The 19476-nt window shown below is 40.1% G+C and overlaps 2 protein-coding genes across 3 annotated transcripts; one reads left to right on the top strand and one right to left on the bottom strand.

The window, feature by feature from the left end:
* Positions 1 to 5284: 5284 nt before the first annotated feature.
* mvk (mevalonate kinase) lies at positions 5285 to 16467 on the bottom strand. Its single transcript, XM_050052025.1, has 10 exons — positions 16329 to 16467; positions 15884 to 16031; positions 15353 to 15497; positions 13075 to 13230; positions 11045 to 11148; positions 10854 to 10899; positions 10585 to 10675; positions 10025 to 10144; positions 9096 to 9249; positions 5285 to 6542 (listed from the first exon to the last, which is right to left on the bottom strand). The coding sequence occupies exons 1-10, from the start codon at positions 16404 to 16406 to the stop codon at positions 6391 to 6393; spliced, it is 1194 nt and encodes a 397-aa protein (XP_049907982.1). The 5' UTR covers positions 16407 to 16467; the 3' UTR covers positions 5285 to 6390.
* Positions 16468 to 16865: 398 nt separating this feature from the next.
* Positions 16866 to 19361, top strand: mmab (metabolism of cobalamin associated B). Of its 2 annotated transcripts, XM_050050948.1 has the most exons (9): positions 16866 to 17036; positions 17340 to 17398; positions 18170 to 18263; positions 18359 to 18416; positions 18510 to 18582; positions 18681 to 18778; positions 18869 to 18933; positions 19037 to 19096; positions 19179 to 19361. In XM_050050948.1, exons 1-9 carry the CDS (start codon positions 16933 to 16935, stop codon positions 19261 to 19263), a joined length of 696 nt encoding a protein of 231 aa, XP_049906905.1. In that variant the 5' UTR covers positions 16866 to 16932; the 3' UTR covers positions 19264 to 19361. The 2 variants fall into 2 exon arrangements, with proteins under 2 accessions (XP_049906905.1, XP_049906907.1); XM_050050950.1 differs by lacking the exon at positions 18681 to 18778 and having other exon boundaries at positions 18828 to 18933.
* The last annotated feature ends 115 nt before the right edge of the window (positions 19362 to 19476 follow it).

Genomic DNA, 19476 nt, shown 5'->3' with positions numbered 1-19476 from the left:
TCCACAAATTCAAGGTAAAACAGCATGACTAATTGATACATAAATGTTCATTTTGTGGGTGAAGTATTCCTTTAACTTACACTGCTCACACTGTTTATAAATCTCTGTGAAAGATATTTGACTTGATATTTTACTGGATGACGTAAATCACATGAAATTTGCCTGACAGGAAACAAAAGTGGTATGTAAACCTCACCTGGGACTTTATCCCCGTGACCTGGTCACCAGGCTATTTTCCTAACCACTAGACCATACGAGCCCCTCATGTGTCGTGCCAATCTGAGGCTACAAGCCAGGACAACTAGAGGTCACTGAAATCCATATGTAGGGTGCACAGTCTCGGAGCTTTGAAGCAGATTTGCTTCTCTCGATGCTCTTCTGGAGTCTGCAAATGTTTACTTTGATGCCAAAGAATCTCAGTGGTACTTAGCCACTTGGCTCCAAACACAATAACACTGCAGATGCTGAATATATTCACTAAGTGAGCAATCAGTTGCAAAGTGGGCTGAAAATTACACTTATCCCCCACCCCGTGATGATATGCATAGAGAAATAAATCAGAGAGCAAGAGAAGGAGCAGAGGGGCAAGGGGGAGAAGTGGTATCACCTGATCCGTCTTATCTTAAAAAGCGGCGGGATGTGTCACCTCAACTCTTCAGAAAAAGAGATAGAACCCTCCTGGCACATTTTTATATGAAAGATTTCTGTGAAATGATTGCTAATCTATGCAAAAAAGCAATCAGTGACTCATTCATAATGCATGAGCAACGAGATACCAATTTTGCAACGCTTTCAGATTATTAGATGTTATCGTGAATGCAGCAGATGAAATATGAACACTCCTACCTGTCCCATTGTAATTACATGACTGCAGTGGTCGAAAGATACACTGGGAGAGGGTAAAACGTGCAGAAAGAAACATGCAGAGAGACAGACAGACACGCAGATAGAACATCCATTACTATCTGACTGCAGATAGCTCTAGATGGGAATATTTGTTTCTAACAGCTTTATGTATCCATTTGTGCTGTAATTTATCAACCTAAAAGCTGTGGTTTTAAGTACATCTGGCTGACATTTTAATGGTCCATCAATAACCCGTGTCATGTGATAACATTTTGAGATCATCCTCCTCCCCGAGCCTCCGAGAAAAAAAATATAAAGCTGAATCCAATAAATTGGCTGCAATCCCAGGGAAATAATGAGAACCTATTTCTAATTCAAAGCAAGTTCAAAGTATGAATGTTAGATAAGCTGCTTCTCAAATTAATGCAAATCAAATTTCATTTAGGATATTTTTGTTCTATATAGACCTCTAATGCACTGAATATATTTATGTGCCAGTTTCTGAACTGCAGTTTAAAGCCTGACAACAAAAATACAATTCCTGTTTGGATTAATGGCGTCAGATTAATAAGTGCAATGTATTATCAAAGTAGAATGCATTTGAGGAGACATAGATGCATACATCATAAACAAAAAGAAAGAATTAAACTGATTTCACAGTTTTTAAAATAGAAAATACTGCTAAACCTCTGATGTATCCCAAAATACTGGACACTATTTTCTCCATTTTAACAGAAACACTCAAAACGGACAGAGCAATAAAATTTGACCCTCCCAGTCTGATTGTGTTTCCAATACAACCTCACATTCAACTGGTCCCATATGAGACACACACTGGTGTGTGTAAGATAGCCTCTTTTCTTCCTTCTCCTGTTTAAACATTAAAAAAAAAAAAAACACAGGGGCCTGACTTTTTTAACTTGGGTGTTAACTTGTATGGATTGCACCTGGAAGCCTTGTGAAAAGCGCTGACAGATTTCATACTTTTACATTCTGGGCAACTTCGACGCAAGGGATTTGCTCTTAAAACGGAGCACAGCAAGGATGAAGGGTGGTATAAAAATCAATGAGGCTTTTCAAAGGCAACAAGAAAAAACAGCGCCTTAGCCTGCAATTAAACAAGAGCGCTCCTGGCACTGAGGGATGACAGAGTATGTTGCAGGTGCCCTCGACTTCACAGAATCAATTACAGGATCAATACAATGACATGATACAATTCCATGATGGAAAATGGGACGTGGACTGGGAGTCGCTCTGCGTCATGTGTTTCAGATGTTTACAATAGTACAGCTCGAACAAGTCTATACACTGTGGGCCCACTACATAAACATGAGTAAAGCCCAGTTCTAGCCCAAACAGATCCTGCGGGTGGAAACTTCAGTTGAAATATTTTGTCTAAGGGAAAGAGTTAAGGTGAGGTTCCCAATCTGGAGGTCAGGAGCCCCACAAAGGGTCACAAAAAAACAAATTGAAGGGTCATAAGATACCTAACAGGACAGGAAAGTAGAAGAAATGAACATGTCACAAAATCAGGCTTATTTTTTGAACCCTCTCTAATATTTGTTTAATTGGTCCAGACTGAAATATCTCAACAACCATTTGTTGGGTAACTGTGAAATGTTCCCAGAGGATGGAACTAAAGTACCTCCCCTGACTTTTCTTCTTAGCGCCCCCTAGGGTTCAGCATTTCTGGTTTGAGTGAAATGTCTCAACAACTATTGCCATAAAATTTTGCACAGACATAGATGTGCTCCTCAGGGTGAACTGTGATAGTTTTTTTTTTTTTTTTTTTAACTTTTCCTCTACGACAATCCTCAGGTTAAAACACTTTAATTTAATACCTAAAAGACCAAGCAGCACCCTCCAGGGCTGAAAAATGAAGTCAATTCACACGTGCCGAAAACTGCAGTTCTCTGAATGGCCACTTGAGGCTGGCTCCAGTAGCGAGCCAATCCCCATAGACCCCCATGTTAAAATGCCAAACTTTACAGCTGAAATAAACATGTTTACGGCCTGGTACCATAAATGTTTTTGATCTCTATAGCTTATTTTCTCAATCCTGAGAACTGTACATGAGTGAATTTTTCATAAACTCCCCCGTTTACATTTTATCAAGGCTTAAATTTGCACGGGTGGGTTTGCTTTGCGGAAGACCTGTCTACGCAGCATCAGATCAGGCTCTCCGTCAAATCCATCCCTCGTTCCACCACAACTCCACCCTCTCGTCCAAATATGGTCACCTCTGGCTCCAAAAAATCCAAGATGGCGACAGCCAAAATGCCAAATTTGAGGCTTCAAAACAGTCCACAAACCAATGGAAGACATCACAGTGGCTACAGTCATTATTTTATACAGTGTATGTTTAAAACTTTAAAACATTCCCATCAGCCTCAGCTGTACTTTGTGTTTTGTGCTAATTAGCAAATGTTAGCATGCTAACATGCTAAACTAACATGGAAGACATTATACCTTCTACATTTTCTTCACAACTGGTAACTATACAAATCTAATAATGGAAGGGTTCCAATTAGACAATGCTTCGTTTTGGGGTCCAGATGCTAAAACCTGCGTATTTTAAGGAGAGCTTATCCTTTACATTGGATAAAAAAAATGAATTATAAGGAGCTGAGACTAAAGGAACAATTCAATGTTCCTCCCTAAAACCAAATCCTCCGAGTTCTTTGGCCATGCCCTTGTACCCTGCTGTCTTAATTGGACCCCTGCTACTAACACCGTCCGCCTCCCCCCACTTACCGAAAGGGCAAACACCCCCAGGAGGATCATACAGCCCATCATGACTGAGAGGAGCTCATGATGTTGATGTTGCCTCTGTCAGCGTGCCGATATGAATGCTGGGAGAGGACGGTCACACAAACCTTCCCCGCTGTGGCCAAATGCACATCCCCTTTCGACACAAATATCATGACATAAATTATAATATACGCACAAGTAACAACCGACACCATACTGTGATCCAGAGGCCTCTATATGTTAATGCAAATGCTCACTATAGGAAGTCATGCACTGACTCCCTGTTAGTAAAACCAGTGGCCAGCAGCAACATGATATCTTGTCAGTCAGGTCTAATTCTGTGTTCAAACTTAATGGCTCCTGACAAGCATTTCACCAGTCGACTGAGGGACCAGAGGGAATGTGCCACAGCGAGCATGACCACTCAGCAAATTCACATTTAACATTTCATTCCTCCTGCTTGGACAAAATGAATTATACATCCTTGATTCTCCCACATTGATCCATCCAGACAAAACTCCCTAAACGTTAAATGTTAAATGATTTGTTCGTCTCCTTCCTCGCTGCTGGGACAGCATCTCTCTCATTCTGACATTCTCCCTCTATCCTTGACCCCCTTTCCTCACTCCCTCTGTTATCTGAAATAATCTCAGGGCCTCTTTAGATTCTATTCATCAGAGCAGAAAGAAGCAGGCGCTGACATTGATAAAAAAAAATACCATCTGTGCCTTGCAGGGGTAAAAGGAGTGAGAGAGAATGAGACAGAAAAGAAAGAGAGGGGCTTCAAATGAAACAGGCTCTGTTGTCTCCCTCTTGTCCCCCCTCGTCAATGCCATTTCAATTGAAAAGCGCAGTGGTAATTAAATTCCAGCAGGGGTTAGGGGCAACTGTGCGGCGCACTGACGGGGGGCTGCCCTGACATAAAGATGACACAATTCAAGAGGACAGAGGGGGCGCCAGGCGGAAAAGGAGGGAGGGTGACAAATGTTGTGTATTCACGTACGCTGCCAGATTCATACTGCTCAATCTTCATGACATTTAAAAAATGGAATATGAAATGGATATTCAAACTCAACTGAATCCCACTATGACCTTTTCTCCAAATCAGGGATATTCTAAACAGATCCTTCCTCTGTATCTGCAGCATTTGCAGAATATTTCGTAATGCTTAGGAGGATGAGCAATTAGGTAGAGGAGAATTTGGGAAAGCTGGTGTCTGTGTGTGTGTGTGTGTGTGTGTGTGTGTGCATGTGTGTGTCTGTGTGTGTGCATATGTGTCAGCACAAATGTGTGACTCACAGAAGGACGCTGGTTGTTGTTGATTCACATTATAGTGGCGCTAATCCAGAGGCTCCAGAGAGGCCACACACTCCTGCTGTCCCCCTCTCCCCATCCTCTATTAGCAAAACAAAACAGCCAGTCGGTCTGTGACTGCAGAAACGAACAGCACATGGCATGCATTTTTTGAAATAATTTTTTTTTTACCAAACCGTAACAGATATTTCATATTACATATTATCTTCTTTGAGAGATTTTGATTAAATAAACCACAGAACATTCTTTGGTTTCAGCATTATTTTGCATTTAAACACTCTTATGTTGAAAGCAGAACATAATAAAAAACGTTGGTTGGATCACCCTCCAACCAACGTTTTTTATTATGTTCTGCTTAATATTAGGGCTACAACTAGCGATTACTTTCATTGTTGGTTAATCTGTCAATTATTTCCTTGATTAATCGATTAGTTACTTGGTCTATAGAATATCACAAAATGGTGAAAAATGACAATCTTTTTTTTTTTTTTAATGTCCAAGATGACGTCCTCAAATGTCTTGCTTTGTCCACAATGGATATTCAGTTTAGTGTCATAGAGGAGTAAAGAAACAAGAAAATATTCACATTTCAGAAGCTGGAATCACAAAATTCTGACATTTGTTGCTTAAAAAAATTATTCAAACCAATTCACTGATTATTAAACTCACTGGCAATTAATTTAATAATTGACAACTACTCGATTAATCGTTGCAGCTCTATTCAGCATACATCTGTCTTTGTAATAATTTAAGTTTTAGTTTTATATTATATGCAGACAGTCCTCAGAACATATTTATGACATTTATTTTTTCCTGGTCTCAATATTGTAGTGATAGAGAGAAATATCCAAGCATGATCACTTTGATAAAACTCTTTGCAGAACTGTGGAGACTAAAGAAAACAGTCTCTGGGTTTTGTTAAAGAACCAAAAACAATTTCATTTCTCAAACTTTCTCTTCATCATCTTCTGTAAAATGACCACCTTCATTCTAGCAGTTATCCAACATCATTGCATGTTACAGTGCCAAGAGTGAGCAATTAATGACTACAAACGTCTAATCCCGTAAGATGTGTTGACCCTTCTGCATTTAGATGAAACTATAAATTAATTCTGCTAGCGCTTCACTTACACATTAATCAATTTATCAAAGCCTCTCACCATAAATCCTGCTTCATAAAAAGCATTTGTGCAACTCTGCTGCCATCTAGTGGACAAAGCCTTCAGAACATGTAATTGCACCCTTGAGGATCAGTTATTTTTCCCACAGTCCAACATGAATATCAGTAATTTGTTAGATACACAGTTGCCTTGTTGTTAGTTTCACAACAGTAAGATTGTTTTTTAGTCGGTCCAGCTCCGCACAGTGGGAAATTTTCCTTGGTCCATTCGTCTCACTTCATTAGCTGACCATACCTCAGGTCTTGAGGTACAAACAAGAAGACAATCAGGTCGTTTTTCCTCTTGTTCAGCCAGAGTTTCAGTAACGGTTTAAAATCTCCAGAACTTCCTCCTTAACAGAGAGAGGAGAGTGCTGCTGGACACCCGGCCCACCAATACTTGTTTCCCAGCAGTCAAAGCCACAGTCTTTCAAGTCTTGCACTGTCGTCTGGACAACGAAGGAGTCCGTTTCTACAAAAAAAAAAAAAAAAAAAGTCATATTAAAGTCATATCAAAAAAAATTATGTCAGGGTGGGTTCAAATAAAAGGAAATGGATTACAAGCTAACCAGACAGCTGCTGTTGAATGTTAAGACTATAATTTAGCTACAGTGGTGCTTCCACAGATGAACCTGCAAAGGGTCTGTCGCTGAGAGCAAGCGGACAACACTGGAGGCACACAAAAACCTCGTCACTTCAATCAGTGGTCTAACAGATGCAGAAAAATAAGGACTCTGTAATTGGTGGGATCCCACCAAATGGCTGACACTTCCCTGCGGTTAGTTGCAAAGGACATGGTCTAAAGCCCACTTCAGCTGCAGCTGCACAGTAATACTAATGCTAACCACATGTGCAGCTTTATTTTAAAGCTTCAAAAACAAGAGCAGCTTTTAATGCAATCATATAATAACTTAATGCTCGCTTGCTTCCTTCATTCACTCAAAGAGCTTTAACACAAGGACAGACAAGAGAAGACACACAGCAGACGATCTATTTGAAAAATAGCTGTGATGCACACAGATGGAAAGGCTTGCAAGGAAAACAAATAAAGATCATTTGCAAGTTTTGGAGGATTTTAACCGTATGAAATTTCAGTATGCTGCAGGCTGCAGGCGTAAACAGAGACTGAACTCGCAGGTTTTGTGATTGTTTGTTTTGTCAAAGAGAGGATGATACAAAGTTTCCTTATAACAAATTTCACAGTAGTACCCACACACCAAAAGACCCTTCTTATGCAGCCGTCTCATCATTTCCTGCCACTCAAATCTCTGTTTCAGAGAGGAAGAGTGAGGGGAAAACACAACATTTGTTGTCAGCAGGAGTCTGACAGTTTGGCTCATCAAACTTCCCTCATCAAATACAATTCATTATAAGACAAATCCATCCGAGGATGCAGTTCAGCCTCGACAAAATGAACGATTAATTTCTATCGAGTGCATCGTTTAAACTACACAGGTTATTACAAAATCAGGAAAAGTAGGGCTTTACATTCAATTAAAACATCACAGCCAAAGTGTTTCGGCCCAAGGCATGAATAGTGTTAACAGCAAATACCTCATACAAAAGACAATCAGGGCTGTCACATAATTCAATACAGGTGTACAGCACACCACACCACACCCAAAGGGAGTGTTGACACTCAGTAGTATAGTGAACAGGAATATAAGAATACAACTGTGGTATCATGCATCAAAGAATCCAAAGTAAGACTAACACTGAGGCCTCAAACCACAGTGTTTTCGACTATGACTACCTCTGATGAGGCTCGTCATTTTAAGGCCAATGAACCACAGAGAGGATGGTCTATGTGAAAAAGTATTTTTGTGCCACATGGCATCACATGACGGTCATAACTGGCCACCGTTTGGCCACTACAAAATCTGGCTTCAAAGCCTGGTGCACTTCCTGGGGCCTGGTTAATGGATGTTTTAAGCTCTTACAATTGCAACTAATATTGCATTGTGCACCATGTCCACATCTAGAGTTATGTTTCAGACCATCTGTAACAGAACAGAGGAGGCTGTATAGAAATCTCCTGACGCACAGACTCAGCGCACAGGATGTGCCAAAGCTTCCTGATAATGTCTCTAATTTCTGCAGAGCGGTGATTAATGTCAGTGACAAAACATTCCTGTGGTTCATTTTCTGTCTTTGTGTTTTGCATGGAGCAAATCTCCTCTTACGTTATCTTGACACACTGAAAGGGATCAATCACCTTCCAGGTGTACCCACTATTTGTTATCTGTTCACACAAATAATCTGTTTAGACATTAATAATAATATTAAGTCAGGAGAAGATGAGAATTTTGATGTAATCTCAAAAACCGGCCTGTGGGAAAATTGTTCTTTGTGTGTTTTGGATGATTACTGGTTGCATGAAGATGGGTATTAAGGTCAGTTGATATACAATAGAAGTGTGTCTCGTGTTATCATCTCGCTTAAAAATAGTCGTGATTTGCTGTTAACTCTATTCATGCTCTGAGGCGATGATATTTTCAGAAAATGTAAAGCTCCTCTGGCATTGTTTGCTGTGATGGTGTGCCATTTTTTCCTACTTTTCAGCAGATAAAATATGTTCCTTCGAAAATAAAAGACAAACATTTGACCTGACCCTTTATATAAAAATATAAAATGCACACTGTTGTGCTACTATATGTGAGCGACAGAAATGTGATAGGAAACGGCGATTCTTGAGGGATAAGTTACTAACATTATGACATATAATTGATAACTGTATGATGATGATGATGATGATGATGATGATGATGTTTGCTCAATAAGGTGTTATCGGTATCAGGGATGGTTACACTTATTTAGATATTAGGGGTAGCAATGTAATGTGATGTTTGCCCTATGTGTTATTACTATTGGATATGTGAAAAGTAGCTATGATGAGTAGTACTGGCCGTGGTTGTTACTATCATTGCAATACAGGAGTAATTATTATATTTACCATGTGTATTATTGTTACAGTGGTACGTGAGTGATAGCAGTATGATGGATAGGAACATTTGGCCTACAGTACCTGGTCTCAGCAGGGTGATGCCGCAGCCTCCTCCCCCTGCACCGGTTAGCTTGCTGTGGAGCCCTTTGGTCATCGTGACCTGGCACAGTGTGTCCAGGGCAGGGTGTCCCACACCCATCACATTCAGGTGGTGCTGGTTGATGTCAATGAGCTCCTATAAATGATATGATGCAGCTGCTGTTAAAACCTGATGCTACTGGCAGTTCCATTAGTCATGTGGATGTGAATATGGGCTCTCTGGTTTAAGACATTTTACCTTAAAAAAGGAACATGCTATTGTATTTTAAAGCCCCTTCATCACATGCACGGCAAACCTGAAACTATTGAGACATTATCTGGAGGAGCTTTTTGTGAGAACGCAAATGTCCAAATCAGTTAGCCCGCACTTTATACAGACTTTAAGCTGCTAGCTCCCGACAAAGTCTGTGTGGCCATGTGTGAATAGAACTAGGTGTGTTAATAATGTTTCTGTCTTGCCGCTTGTGCAAAACCGGAAGAAAACAAACATCCAAGGGTGAAGAAGAGGGGTCATTTACGCAGATAGGGAAACGGTAATGTCTAACTGGAGAGAGGACAAGATTCAGAAACTTCTGTTGGTAAGGGCCGGCGCTGCAATTGTCAAAGTTGTCTCAAATCAGACAAATTATGAACCAGCTACATGACCGGGTGTAATTCGCGTCATGTCCTGCCTCCTGCACACTCTACCTGGACGCCACCCTTCGCCAAAACCAAACAAAGCATTTCCAGTGGAGGAGAATGATCTGACACAGACAAAATCCTTCTGTGTGTTACATGTGTGAAAGGGAACTCTGGACAATGTCTGGACCTTATTCTCCAGACACTGTTCATATGACAAAATGGCTAAAGTGTTGCAAAAATTTGATGTAACGTCTCAATGTTTTGATGCAACAACCTACAATATTTTGTACCTCTAGAATATTGTAGTGCTCTCCAGTGATGGGCTCACAGGTCATCTCTGAGAGGACTCTCTCACAAGTGCAGGAAATGGCATCAACTGAGTCAAGCACTGGGGTCATGATAGAGGGAAACTACAGCAGAGGGAAACAAAAACAAAGGAAATCAACATCTCCAACATCACTTGTGCACAGCATTTCAACACAAAAACCTCACTACAGTTTAAATGAAAAAAAACAAACAACAAGTGTCTTTGTGCCTTTGTTTTAAAAAACAGTTTGATACAAATACAGATTGTAAAATGGCAGGTTTGATTTTTGGTTCTGCCCCTGCCTGATCACAACACTGCCACAACACCATTCAGACCGATCCGTGTCTGAGGTAGAGAACTGCACACCTGCTGGTGTCACCAGGGCAACAGCACACAGGGGCGCTCGCTAAGAGTTTAATTTCAATATTTTATGAAGGCACTCAACGGCAGGCTCTGGAGTATCTGCCATGCAAAAGCACCGCCTATTATATTAATTACAGTGTCGGCAAGTAACACACGGGGGAGGAAGAAACCATTTAGTACCTTGTTAATCTTGTCCTTCACCCTGGCAACAAGTACCTTGGTGCTACGTGGTACTTTGGTGTTAGTGAGGAGGATTCTTAATAACGGCACCCTGGAAGTAAAGCAGACAGATCAGAGAGTTCATGCAGACGTATTATTCTGGTGCTTTCATTTCACTATATTAATATTTGTTTTCTGTAAGGAAAAAAAAGCCACTATGATTTCTATTAATTCACTGTGTACTATTTTTAAATGAAATCAAATTAAAAATTGCTAATCAGTGTCATTACCTGCTCAGTGGTATTATCTTTCCGGCCAGGAATCTCAGCATGCCACCTAGAAAGAGGGAAATTAAAATCATTAAATAGATAATCATCAAACGATAATGAACAGTAGTGGTTCCATTAAAGTGTCCACGGAGACAAGGGAGATATTAACACCATATGCAATGCACCGTATGCCAGATAATATCAGGCCTCACCCCATGTTCCTACAGCATTGTCTACTCCTGAAGGATTACCATGGATGATCATCTCCCCTTGGAAAGCCCAGCTGTTGATCCGCTCCAGGTCCTCCTGACACCACCTGCAATTATTTGTAAATTAAAGGAGAACTTGTATCCCAGCAGACCCTTACAGACCTAAACTACTTCTTCATCTCTAAAGCAAACACTGGTACGTACAGTAGGTGTGGATGTTCAACGAATCATTATAAAGATGCTATTTGTGATGAATGTACTGACGGGCCCTGACACACCAAGCTGTCGATGAGTGTCTGTCGCCCAAGTTTTGTGGGTGTGTCCCGCACCATCGGCCCTTGTCAGCTTTTTTTTTTTTGTTGATTCAGTATGTTGAATCGGTGTCAGACCTAGTGGAGCCTGTCAGTGAGTGTAATCGCTCTGATTGGCAGTTCAACTCAGTGCAACGGAAGTGAGAAAAGTGGGAAACAACTTAAGTCAAGAGGTCATGAGATCATAACAAATTTGTTATATTAGATGAAATTATATTTTTTAGCCATTGAGCTCTTTAGCAGAAACAATTTGTAATTGTTTTATTGTTCATAACACACACATGAAAATATACTTTGTGTTTTAAAAAATGGTATGCTGTTAATGTACAACCTGGCTAACTTGCGTCTTGAATCTGTCCTGTCGGTCTTCCACTCTCCTTTTTCAAATGACGAATACAAACTGCGCAGAATGTACGTGGTAGTTGGCCATTGGCTGTAGTCTCTGCAGCGTAAACATATGCAACTTTTTGGCAGAGACACAGGCAAAGTAAGGCAATGCAACACTCGGCCTCTGTCGCCACTAGTTCTTTGAAGCTGGTTTGTCGTGTTTGGGCCTTAACATTGAACATTTGGGTAGGTTCAAAACACTATCTACACCTTAGGCAGTCTCACATAAAAGCACCACAAACTATGAACTCAAAAATTACAAACAGTTTAGATACTACTGCTGTCAGGACTCCCCTCTCTTGTCAGTTTCTCCAACTGTCTTTTGAAATGACAACTAGTAAGTTAAATTGTATGCCATGGCCTTTGAGACTACATCCACGCATGCGCAGACCTTTGGAGTCCCAAGAAGATGAATCCACGAGGCTCAGATAACCTCCTGACTTTTAATCTAACACCATTTTAAAATATACTTGCAGCTGATCACAGGACTCCTCTAATTGTATTGACCAAACTGCATGCATTGTCAGGTCCTCTATTAGTGCCACTGTTCCACTCTCAATGTTAGCATTCATCAAAAAGCACCGTCCATACTTGAGTTGCATTGTGGATAATGTAGGTGTCAGATTTTGAAAAGGAAGAAGAATTTTTGGGGTATAAAAGACTAAATTTCTGATCGTGCTGCATCGATTTTTATACTTTTTTCCCCTTCATTAAAGAGCATTCACGTGGACAGCTCCATGTACTTGAAATCAGCTCCAAAAAATTTATTTCAAGTGACCACTATATTATGGACAGTTTAAGGATTGAAATTTGAAGGTGCAGTATTTTAATATAAATGTAATATTTCTAAGAATTGTTTTGCGTCTAATTTTTCTGTAGGCTGTTTTGTGTGGCATAATGTTGCAGTCATTTGGCCACAACAGTTGAAAAACCAATCTAGTTCAAATAAAGGCAAATTTAAGAAAAAGAGTTAACACATTCAGCAAAAATATAACATCATGAGCTTCTCAAAAAATGTATTTATTGCATTGCAGGGTACTGTTTTAGATTGCATTATTCTCCACAGGCATTCATGCTATAGTGCTGACCCCAAAGCATGTTTTTCTATTTAAGAAGTATAACTTTGTGATTTAAGGTCTTTTTTCTAAACTTCCAACCACATAACTTTTGGTGAGACTGGACAGTGTGAGACATGTAAGACATAAAACCACCTCTGTGTTCCGTTTTAGTGCACATTCATCAGGCCTAGAATTCTGTCTATGCACACCAGTGTTGTACACAACCTGTACACACACAGCTCATAAAAGAGACATTTCTTTAACGTGATGTCGTTACCTGGCAGTGTGATCCCACTCCCTGAGAGGAGCGGGGATGGCTCCGCTTGCACAGAGCAGAGCTGCAGCTAAACACACAGAGTAGGCGGCACTTGACCCCAGCCCTGCTCCAGTCGGCAGCTCCGACCACACAGACACAGTCAAGCTGGGCAGCTCACTGCAGAAATAAACAGTACATCTGAGATTCTGATTGTAAAGAAAACCTTTAAATATTGTATCTTTGATTTACTTTTTGTTACCAAAAAATCAAGTAGTAGGTAAATAATGTACCATATCCCCATCTAAACTTTACTTAACCCTATTACTGGTACAGTTACAGTATAAACATAACTATAAGGGGTGTGTAATGTTAAGTAATCCATACACTACGATATGCAACAGAGACTTGTTTGACATTGCTGTCAGTGTCTGTCAGAGAAGCTGCTTTTGGGCAGACAGGAGAATACTCTAAACTAATTGTCCACCTCTTCTCTCGAGGGAAAAACACATCCAGACTTGTTAAAGGCTGCAGTGTGGCCCAGTGCCAGACTCTCATTAGTGGCCATCCTGTCAGAACCCATCACCTCTCTCAGACACGGCAGCACCGTGTCAGCACCGATTAAACCTCTCAACAACCTGCAGCTCTAATGTTCCTGAGCATCTTCCGTGCTCGCAGGTGCTGGAGTCGCTAAAACTAACATCCGGCCTTTCTGTCTGTCTCTTTTTACTATCTTCATTTGAAGGTGGAGGTAATTTTTTCAGCTGCAGGGAAAATTACCCTTAACTCCCTGAACAACCTGTCATATTGTGCCAGTTTTGTTTACAGCATTTAGCTGAGAGAGAGCTGAACATCATTTCATTTCAACAAAAGCATCTAAACGTATGCATGTGCCATAGTCACAACGCAACATGTAATAAGCAAGTTAGACAAACAATGATTTAGGGATGCACGATAATATCGGCACACCATCGGTATCGGCCGATATCAGCTTTAAGATGATCAGAATCGGCCAACATGCACAATAAATGAATATCATATGCATTGAAAAGCACTTTATTTCATGTCTCCATCTGCTGGTGGGCCATCACGATAAGAGTATGCATTCATAATACAATGTTAATTCCACTCTTCCACATAAGAGACTTGATGACAACTTAAAATTAGGTGGGGGAAAAAAGTGGATATATCAGATATATCGGCCAAAAAAGTTGATATATACCAGCATATCTGATAACAGTAAAAAATCCAATGTTGTGCATCCCTACTATGATACACTACAGGACATGATACATAACATAATACAGGCCAATTTAATTGAATTTGAACGGCTATGTATTTCATACACACACTCACAAACTCAGGTGCAGCTGGCTGTAAATATTCCACAATGCAGGTGCCGTTATAGGATTAGTTACAGGATTAGTTTTCGACTTTGCCACTGCAATTTTAACAGTTGCGTCACCTCAGGGCAATAAGTGTTACAGCTGCAGTTTTTTGCCTTTTATTACAACTTTATTTTTTAGTGTGTACTTCTGAGGTTTAACATTTAACACTTGCGCCACCTATTAGCTAAAATAAAATAATGAATATTAATACATCATTATGTAGAGTTATCCCTTAGAAAACATTTAATACTAACAAAAACATTGTTCAGTTTCTGTTTGTAAAACACCAAATGTAAGCTGGTGAAGTTGTAAATCTATTTCTTCATTACTTCCCTTCCTAAACAAAGTTTTTTTCCTGGGACTTAATCATTGGACAAGTGAGTCTCAAATCTGGTGAGGACCCCATCCCCCATTCCCAAAGCACACAATCCCGGAGAGCAGAGGACTCATGATGACATGAGCTGAGTGCACACACTTCCAAGTATTCAGCAGAAAATGCTGCTCCTCAAAGTCTATCTCTCTCTCTTCGTCTCTCCTTCTACTCTCTCCCCCTCACATACACACAGTCAGTAGCTATTAAAAAAGAGATGCAGCTGCAACACTCATCGCCTACAGGTGAAAAGTGCCAAATCTGCAAGTCCAGATTTGGGCTGACACGATTGTTTTCAATATTGATTTCGATCTACATCTGCGGTTTTTAGCGGTTGCTGCTGTTACTTTTCTTGCCAAAGGTGCCCTAGATTAGCCTGAAACAACTGGCGCTATAGCTCTGCAATTGGATATTTGCTGAGCCCAGTCTCAGGTTTTCCATCATATCAAAAATATCTGTAAGATGTAATGTGATTTTTGTGGCCATATGAGCCAACTAGCTAGAATGATAAAATGAAAGAAAATGCAGAGAATTTCTGTCTCACCCTGATCCAAACAGTGAGAGGTAGATGTAGAGGAAGGCTAGGGTGGCCATGTTGCAAGTATCCAAGTTTCCATTGGTGACACCAACGAATTCACGCAGTCTCCTCACAAGTTCAGCATCCAGAAGTTTCATCTCCTCCCTCATACCTGTTAACATGAGTTACAAAGCACAGCAATCATCAGCATCACTTGAGTAATATCACAACAACACACACTTTAATCTGTGGGTGTATGAAAAACATACATAAAAGATAGCATCTATAATGAGAAATACTAACCGCAGTAAAGCACACAATATTCATCTGGCCAAAGGTAAGTTATCCAAGTTAACAGTATGTCCAAAGATGGACACCATAACAAACTAATCTGATAATTAGATGTCATTGGTGTTAATGTTTATCAATAGAAACTGTTTTGGACACTGGAAAATGTCCCGGCGTGTACTGGAGTATGAGATGCATGACACAGGTCCAACAGTAATAATTACAGTGTATGTGGGTGTAAATGGTCCCCAGTGCTGCACCACTCCTTACCACGGGAATAAGAAATAAGCCGCTTCAGCTCAGACAGGTCCCAGCAGAGGAATGTGTCAATATTTGGGAGGTTGATGCAAACTTTGCCAGCTGTGGTGGCTTTCAGCCGTAAGTATGTTCTCAGGTTTAAACTCACAGCAAGAGCCACCTGGAACAGAGCAGAGAACACAGGGTGATTAACTTGTCAGACTTTTAGCCCATTTAATGCACATCATTTCAAGTGATATCCAAAAGTAAACCACAGTTTGCTGTCTGCTGGATCTGTTTTTTCTACCTTCCAGGTAATTATTGGTTTCCCTTTCTTTAGGGAACAGTAGGAAAATCTGCTTGCAAAGATGTACTTGTATCATATCACATTTAAAAATGCATGTACTGAAGTTTTCGTTCAAGACTGGCTAGACATGCAACTTATAAAAACTCTCTGTTAGCTGTACTTTCAGGTTACCTTTCCGTGCACCACCGCATGCTCTCCGTGGAGGATCGCCTTCCCTGGAGCAGACACGAACAATTCCTTGACTTGCATTTCTGTCACAGTTTCCAGAGAGCAAATATCTCACCAGAACTGGGAAGCTTCAAGTTCAACTTGTCACTGACACTGGTATTATAAGCTAGCTTAGCCACCTTTAGCTAATGTTAATCCTCTGAAGCCCCGACAAGCAACTGACAACTCTGTCCCACAGCTCTGCGTTCTTCATGAAGACTCGACGAATATAGGAAGTTTAACAAAACATTTTTCTTTTTGGTCAAAGTATTGCAAGTTGCTCTGAGCACAGACTCTCTTCAAGGTAGCGTGATAAAAACATGTTAAAAACACTGCTGACACACAGGAGCAGGGAACAAGATAGGTTTGGCTTCTATTATCCAATCAGCGCTGCAGATAGTCGGACACATATTACTATATCCAATCAGCGTCCCGCGCTCTACCACCACACGGTGAGTTGACCAATCGTGCGATGAAAACGAAACGCCCATAAACTACGGACATCACAGAGGGTCAAAATACGTTTCCCAACATTGTTAACCTTTAGCAGTTAGCTTCTAACTCTAACATGGCATCGTTTATTATCAAACCTGCTCACCTCCGGTGTGTTGTAAGGACAGCGAGGCTCGTAAGCGAGCATCGGAATAGGAGCGCATTGTGTTCATACAGAAGGTGAAGGCAAAGTCTGGAGCTCCTGTTTATGTCGCTGATGTAATGTTAACTCTTTGTAACATAGCAAAGTGCTAGCTAGGTAGCTTCTACACAGTGTACTCTCTGAAATGAAGGCAATTTTAGCACATTAGCTAAAGTTTATCTGTCAAACTGGAGCATTGTTTGAATATTTTAAGACCAAGTGAAACAAAAATGCATTTTCATAATGTGTTCACGCGTTATTTGTTGTGTTATCTATTAGTATTTATCAAATAAGTCAAAAATAATTGTTTTTCTCTGTCATCTTTCTTTTTTTCCAAACAGTTATGCCACTGAAGGTGACAGCAGAGTACCCAAAATATACACCAAAACTGGAGACAAAGGTTGTGTTTCAAATTACCTAGGCTTGTGGTTTCCAACCTTATTTCTTAAAGGGACCCAATGTTTTATGTTATTGAGTAAACTGATGGCCCTTGACTAAGTGGCATATTTTATGGATATTTCATAATATATTCAATTCATAACAACAGTATAGAACAACTCATTAACTACAATTAACCCAAATAGTGAATGCAAACTGTGTAAAAGGAGATTTGGATACATTTTGAGCAGATTTTATCCTGTGAGTTTTGCACTAGAGATGAGTTTTCCTGATATTGTTAGGGACTTTTATTAGATTCTCTGTCACTATCATACATACCTATCACACTTTTCTGTTTTTTACAAATTCATTGTGCATTTGTTTGTCTTCCTGACGCGTAGCCATTGTTCTACAAGCTCTTTGGTTTTTAACTTTGCACCTTTCTAATGCAGAAATCTCACTATCTGTTAAACAGATAGTGAGGGCTCTGTGAATAGGCATATAGCTTGCTGTGAGATTTTTTTTTTAAGTTTATATCTTGAATTATAATGTACACTTAAATATTAAATTCATTTCTTTTTCTTCACATAAATTAATGAAATGCTGAAATATAGGCCTACTGTATATTTAAAAAACTAAAAAGATCTTATGCTCCTTAATATCAAGAAGGCCTTGCAACCCCTAATGGGTCAGGACCCCCAGGTTGGGAACCAGTGACCGAACATGTTACAGCACTGTTACCATAGGTGGTGCTTACAAAGGCTGACTCAGTTCTTTCTGTATCTCCTAAAAGGTTTTTCAAGCACATTTACAGGAGAAAGGAGGCCAAAGGAAGATCATATTTTTGAAGCCTTGGGAAATACAGATGAGCTGTCATCAGCTATAGGGTAAAATTTTCACGACTCAACCATCACAGTTCACTTTAAAACTTTATCTATAATCTGCCTCACCTTAAGTGACCGTGTTGAATTGTACTTTACAGGTTGGCCAGAGAATTTTGCCTTGACAAAGGTCACACATTCACATATCAGCTGGACAAGGTTTGTTTTTCATATTGTATTTATTATCGCTCTTCAATGCAGATCTATATATGCATGTATGTTTCTGACAGTATTTTGCTTTTTACATTTCAGATACAGTGCATTTTACAAGACGTGGGCTCCAATATTGCCACCCCTCGATCATCTGCAAGAGAAAGTCACATAAGTATGCACTTGCTGGCTTGGTCTAATGCAGTCAAATATCGAGTCTTGTGTGCTTGTTGATCTGTTGGATTCATTTTTTTTCTGTCGTGTTTTTTTAAGAGAGAACAAAATTTACTGCACAGCCAATTGCAGACCTGGAAACTTGGATTGATACATTTACAGAAGAACTCCCTCCACTGACCAACTTCATTTTACCAGTAAGCGCATTTGTGGATCTGTAAGACAAAATTTCTTTTGACATTTCAGGTTTTGCTTTTGCACTGATACATATGCTTGGTGCTCCACAGTCTGGAGGGAAGGGCAGCGCGGCTTTGCACTTGGCTCGGACAGTGTGCCGGAGAGCTGAACGCAGGTCAGTTGCAGCATGTTCCTCGCCATCTATGACATAGAATTCACCCCCTTTGTGTTGCTTTTCCGGCTCAGTAGGTCCTGACAGATCTTTGTTCTTGTTACAGTGTTGCTCCAATTGTGCGGTCAGGCGAGGCAGATCCAGATGTTGCCAAGTATTTGAACAGGTCAGTCCAGTGTTTTGAAATTAATATGAGAACATGGTTCCTCTGTTACACATCTGATAAAAGTCCCAACATTTTCATTCAGATTGAGCGACTACCTGTTCACTGCAGCCAGATATGCAGCCATGAAAGAAGGGAACGAGGAGAAAATCTACACAAGACCTGAATGACCAGATTCTCACATGAGGAATAAGACAAAGAGTGGTTGATGTTGCAGAGATTTCACTTTTATTTTAAATATATCAATAAATATGAATGAGGACCAGAATTATTGTCTTATTTTGATGCAACTTTCTTCTTAGCATAATGTGAGAATATCGGTGGTAATAAACTTCACTGTGGCTAAATCTTAAACCATTCAGCCGATAAATGTACATCCTGGT

The sequence above is a fragment of the Epinephelus moara genome, chromosome 8, assembly GCF_006386435.1.
Source record: "Epinephelus moara isolate mb chromosome 8, YSFRI_EMoa_1.0, whole genome shotgun sequence".
Classification (NCBI taxonomy): domain Eukaryota; kingdom Metazoa; phylum Chordata; class Actinopteri; order Perciformes; family Serranidae; genus Epinephelus; species Epinephelus moara.
This window is presented reverse-complemented; position numbering and strand designations above follow the sequence as displayed.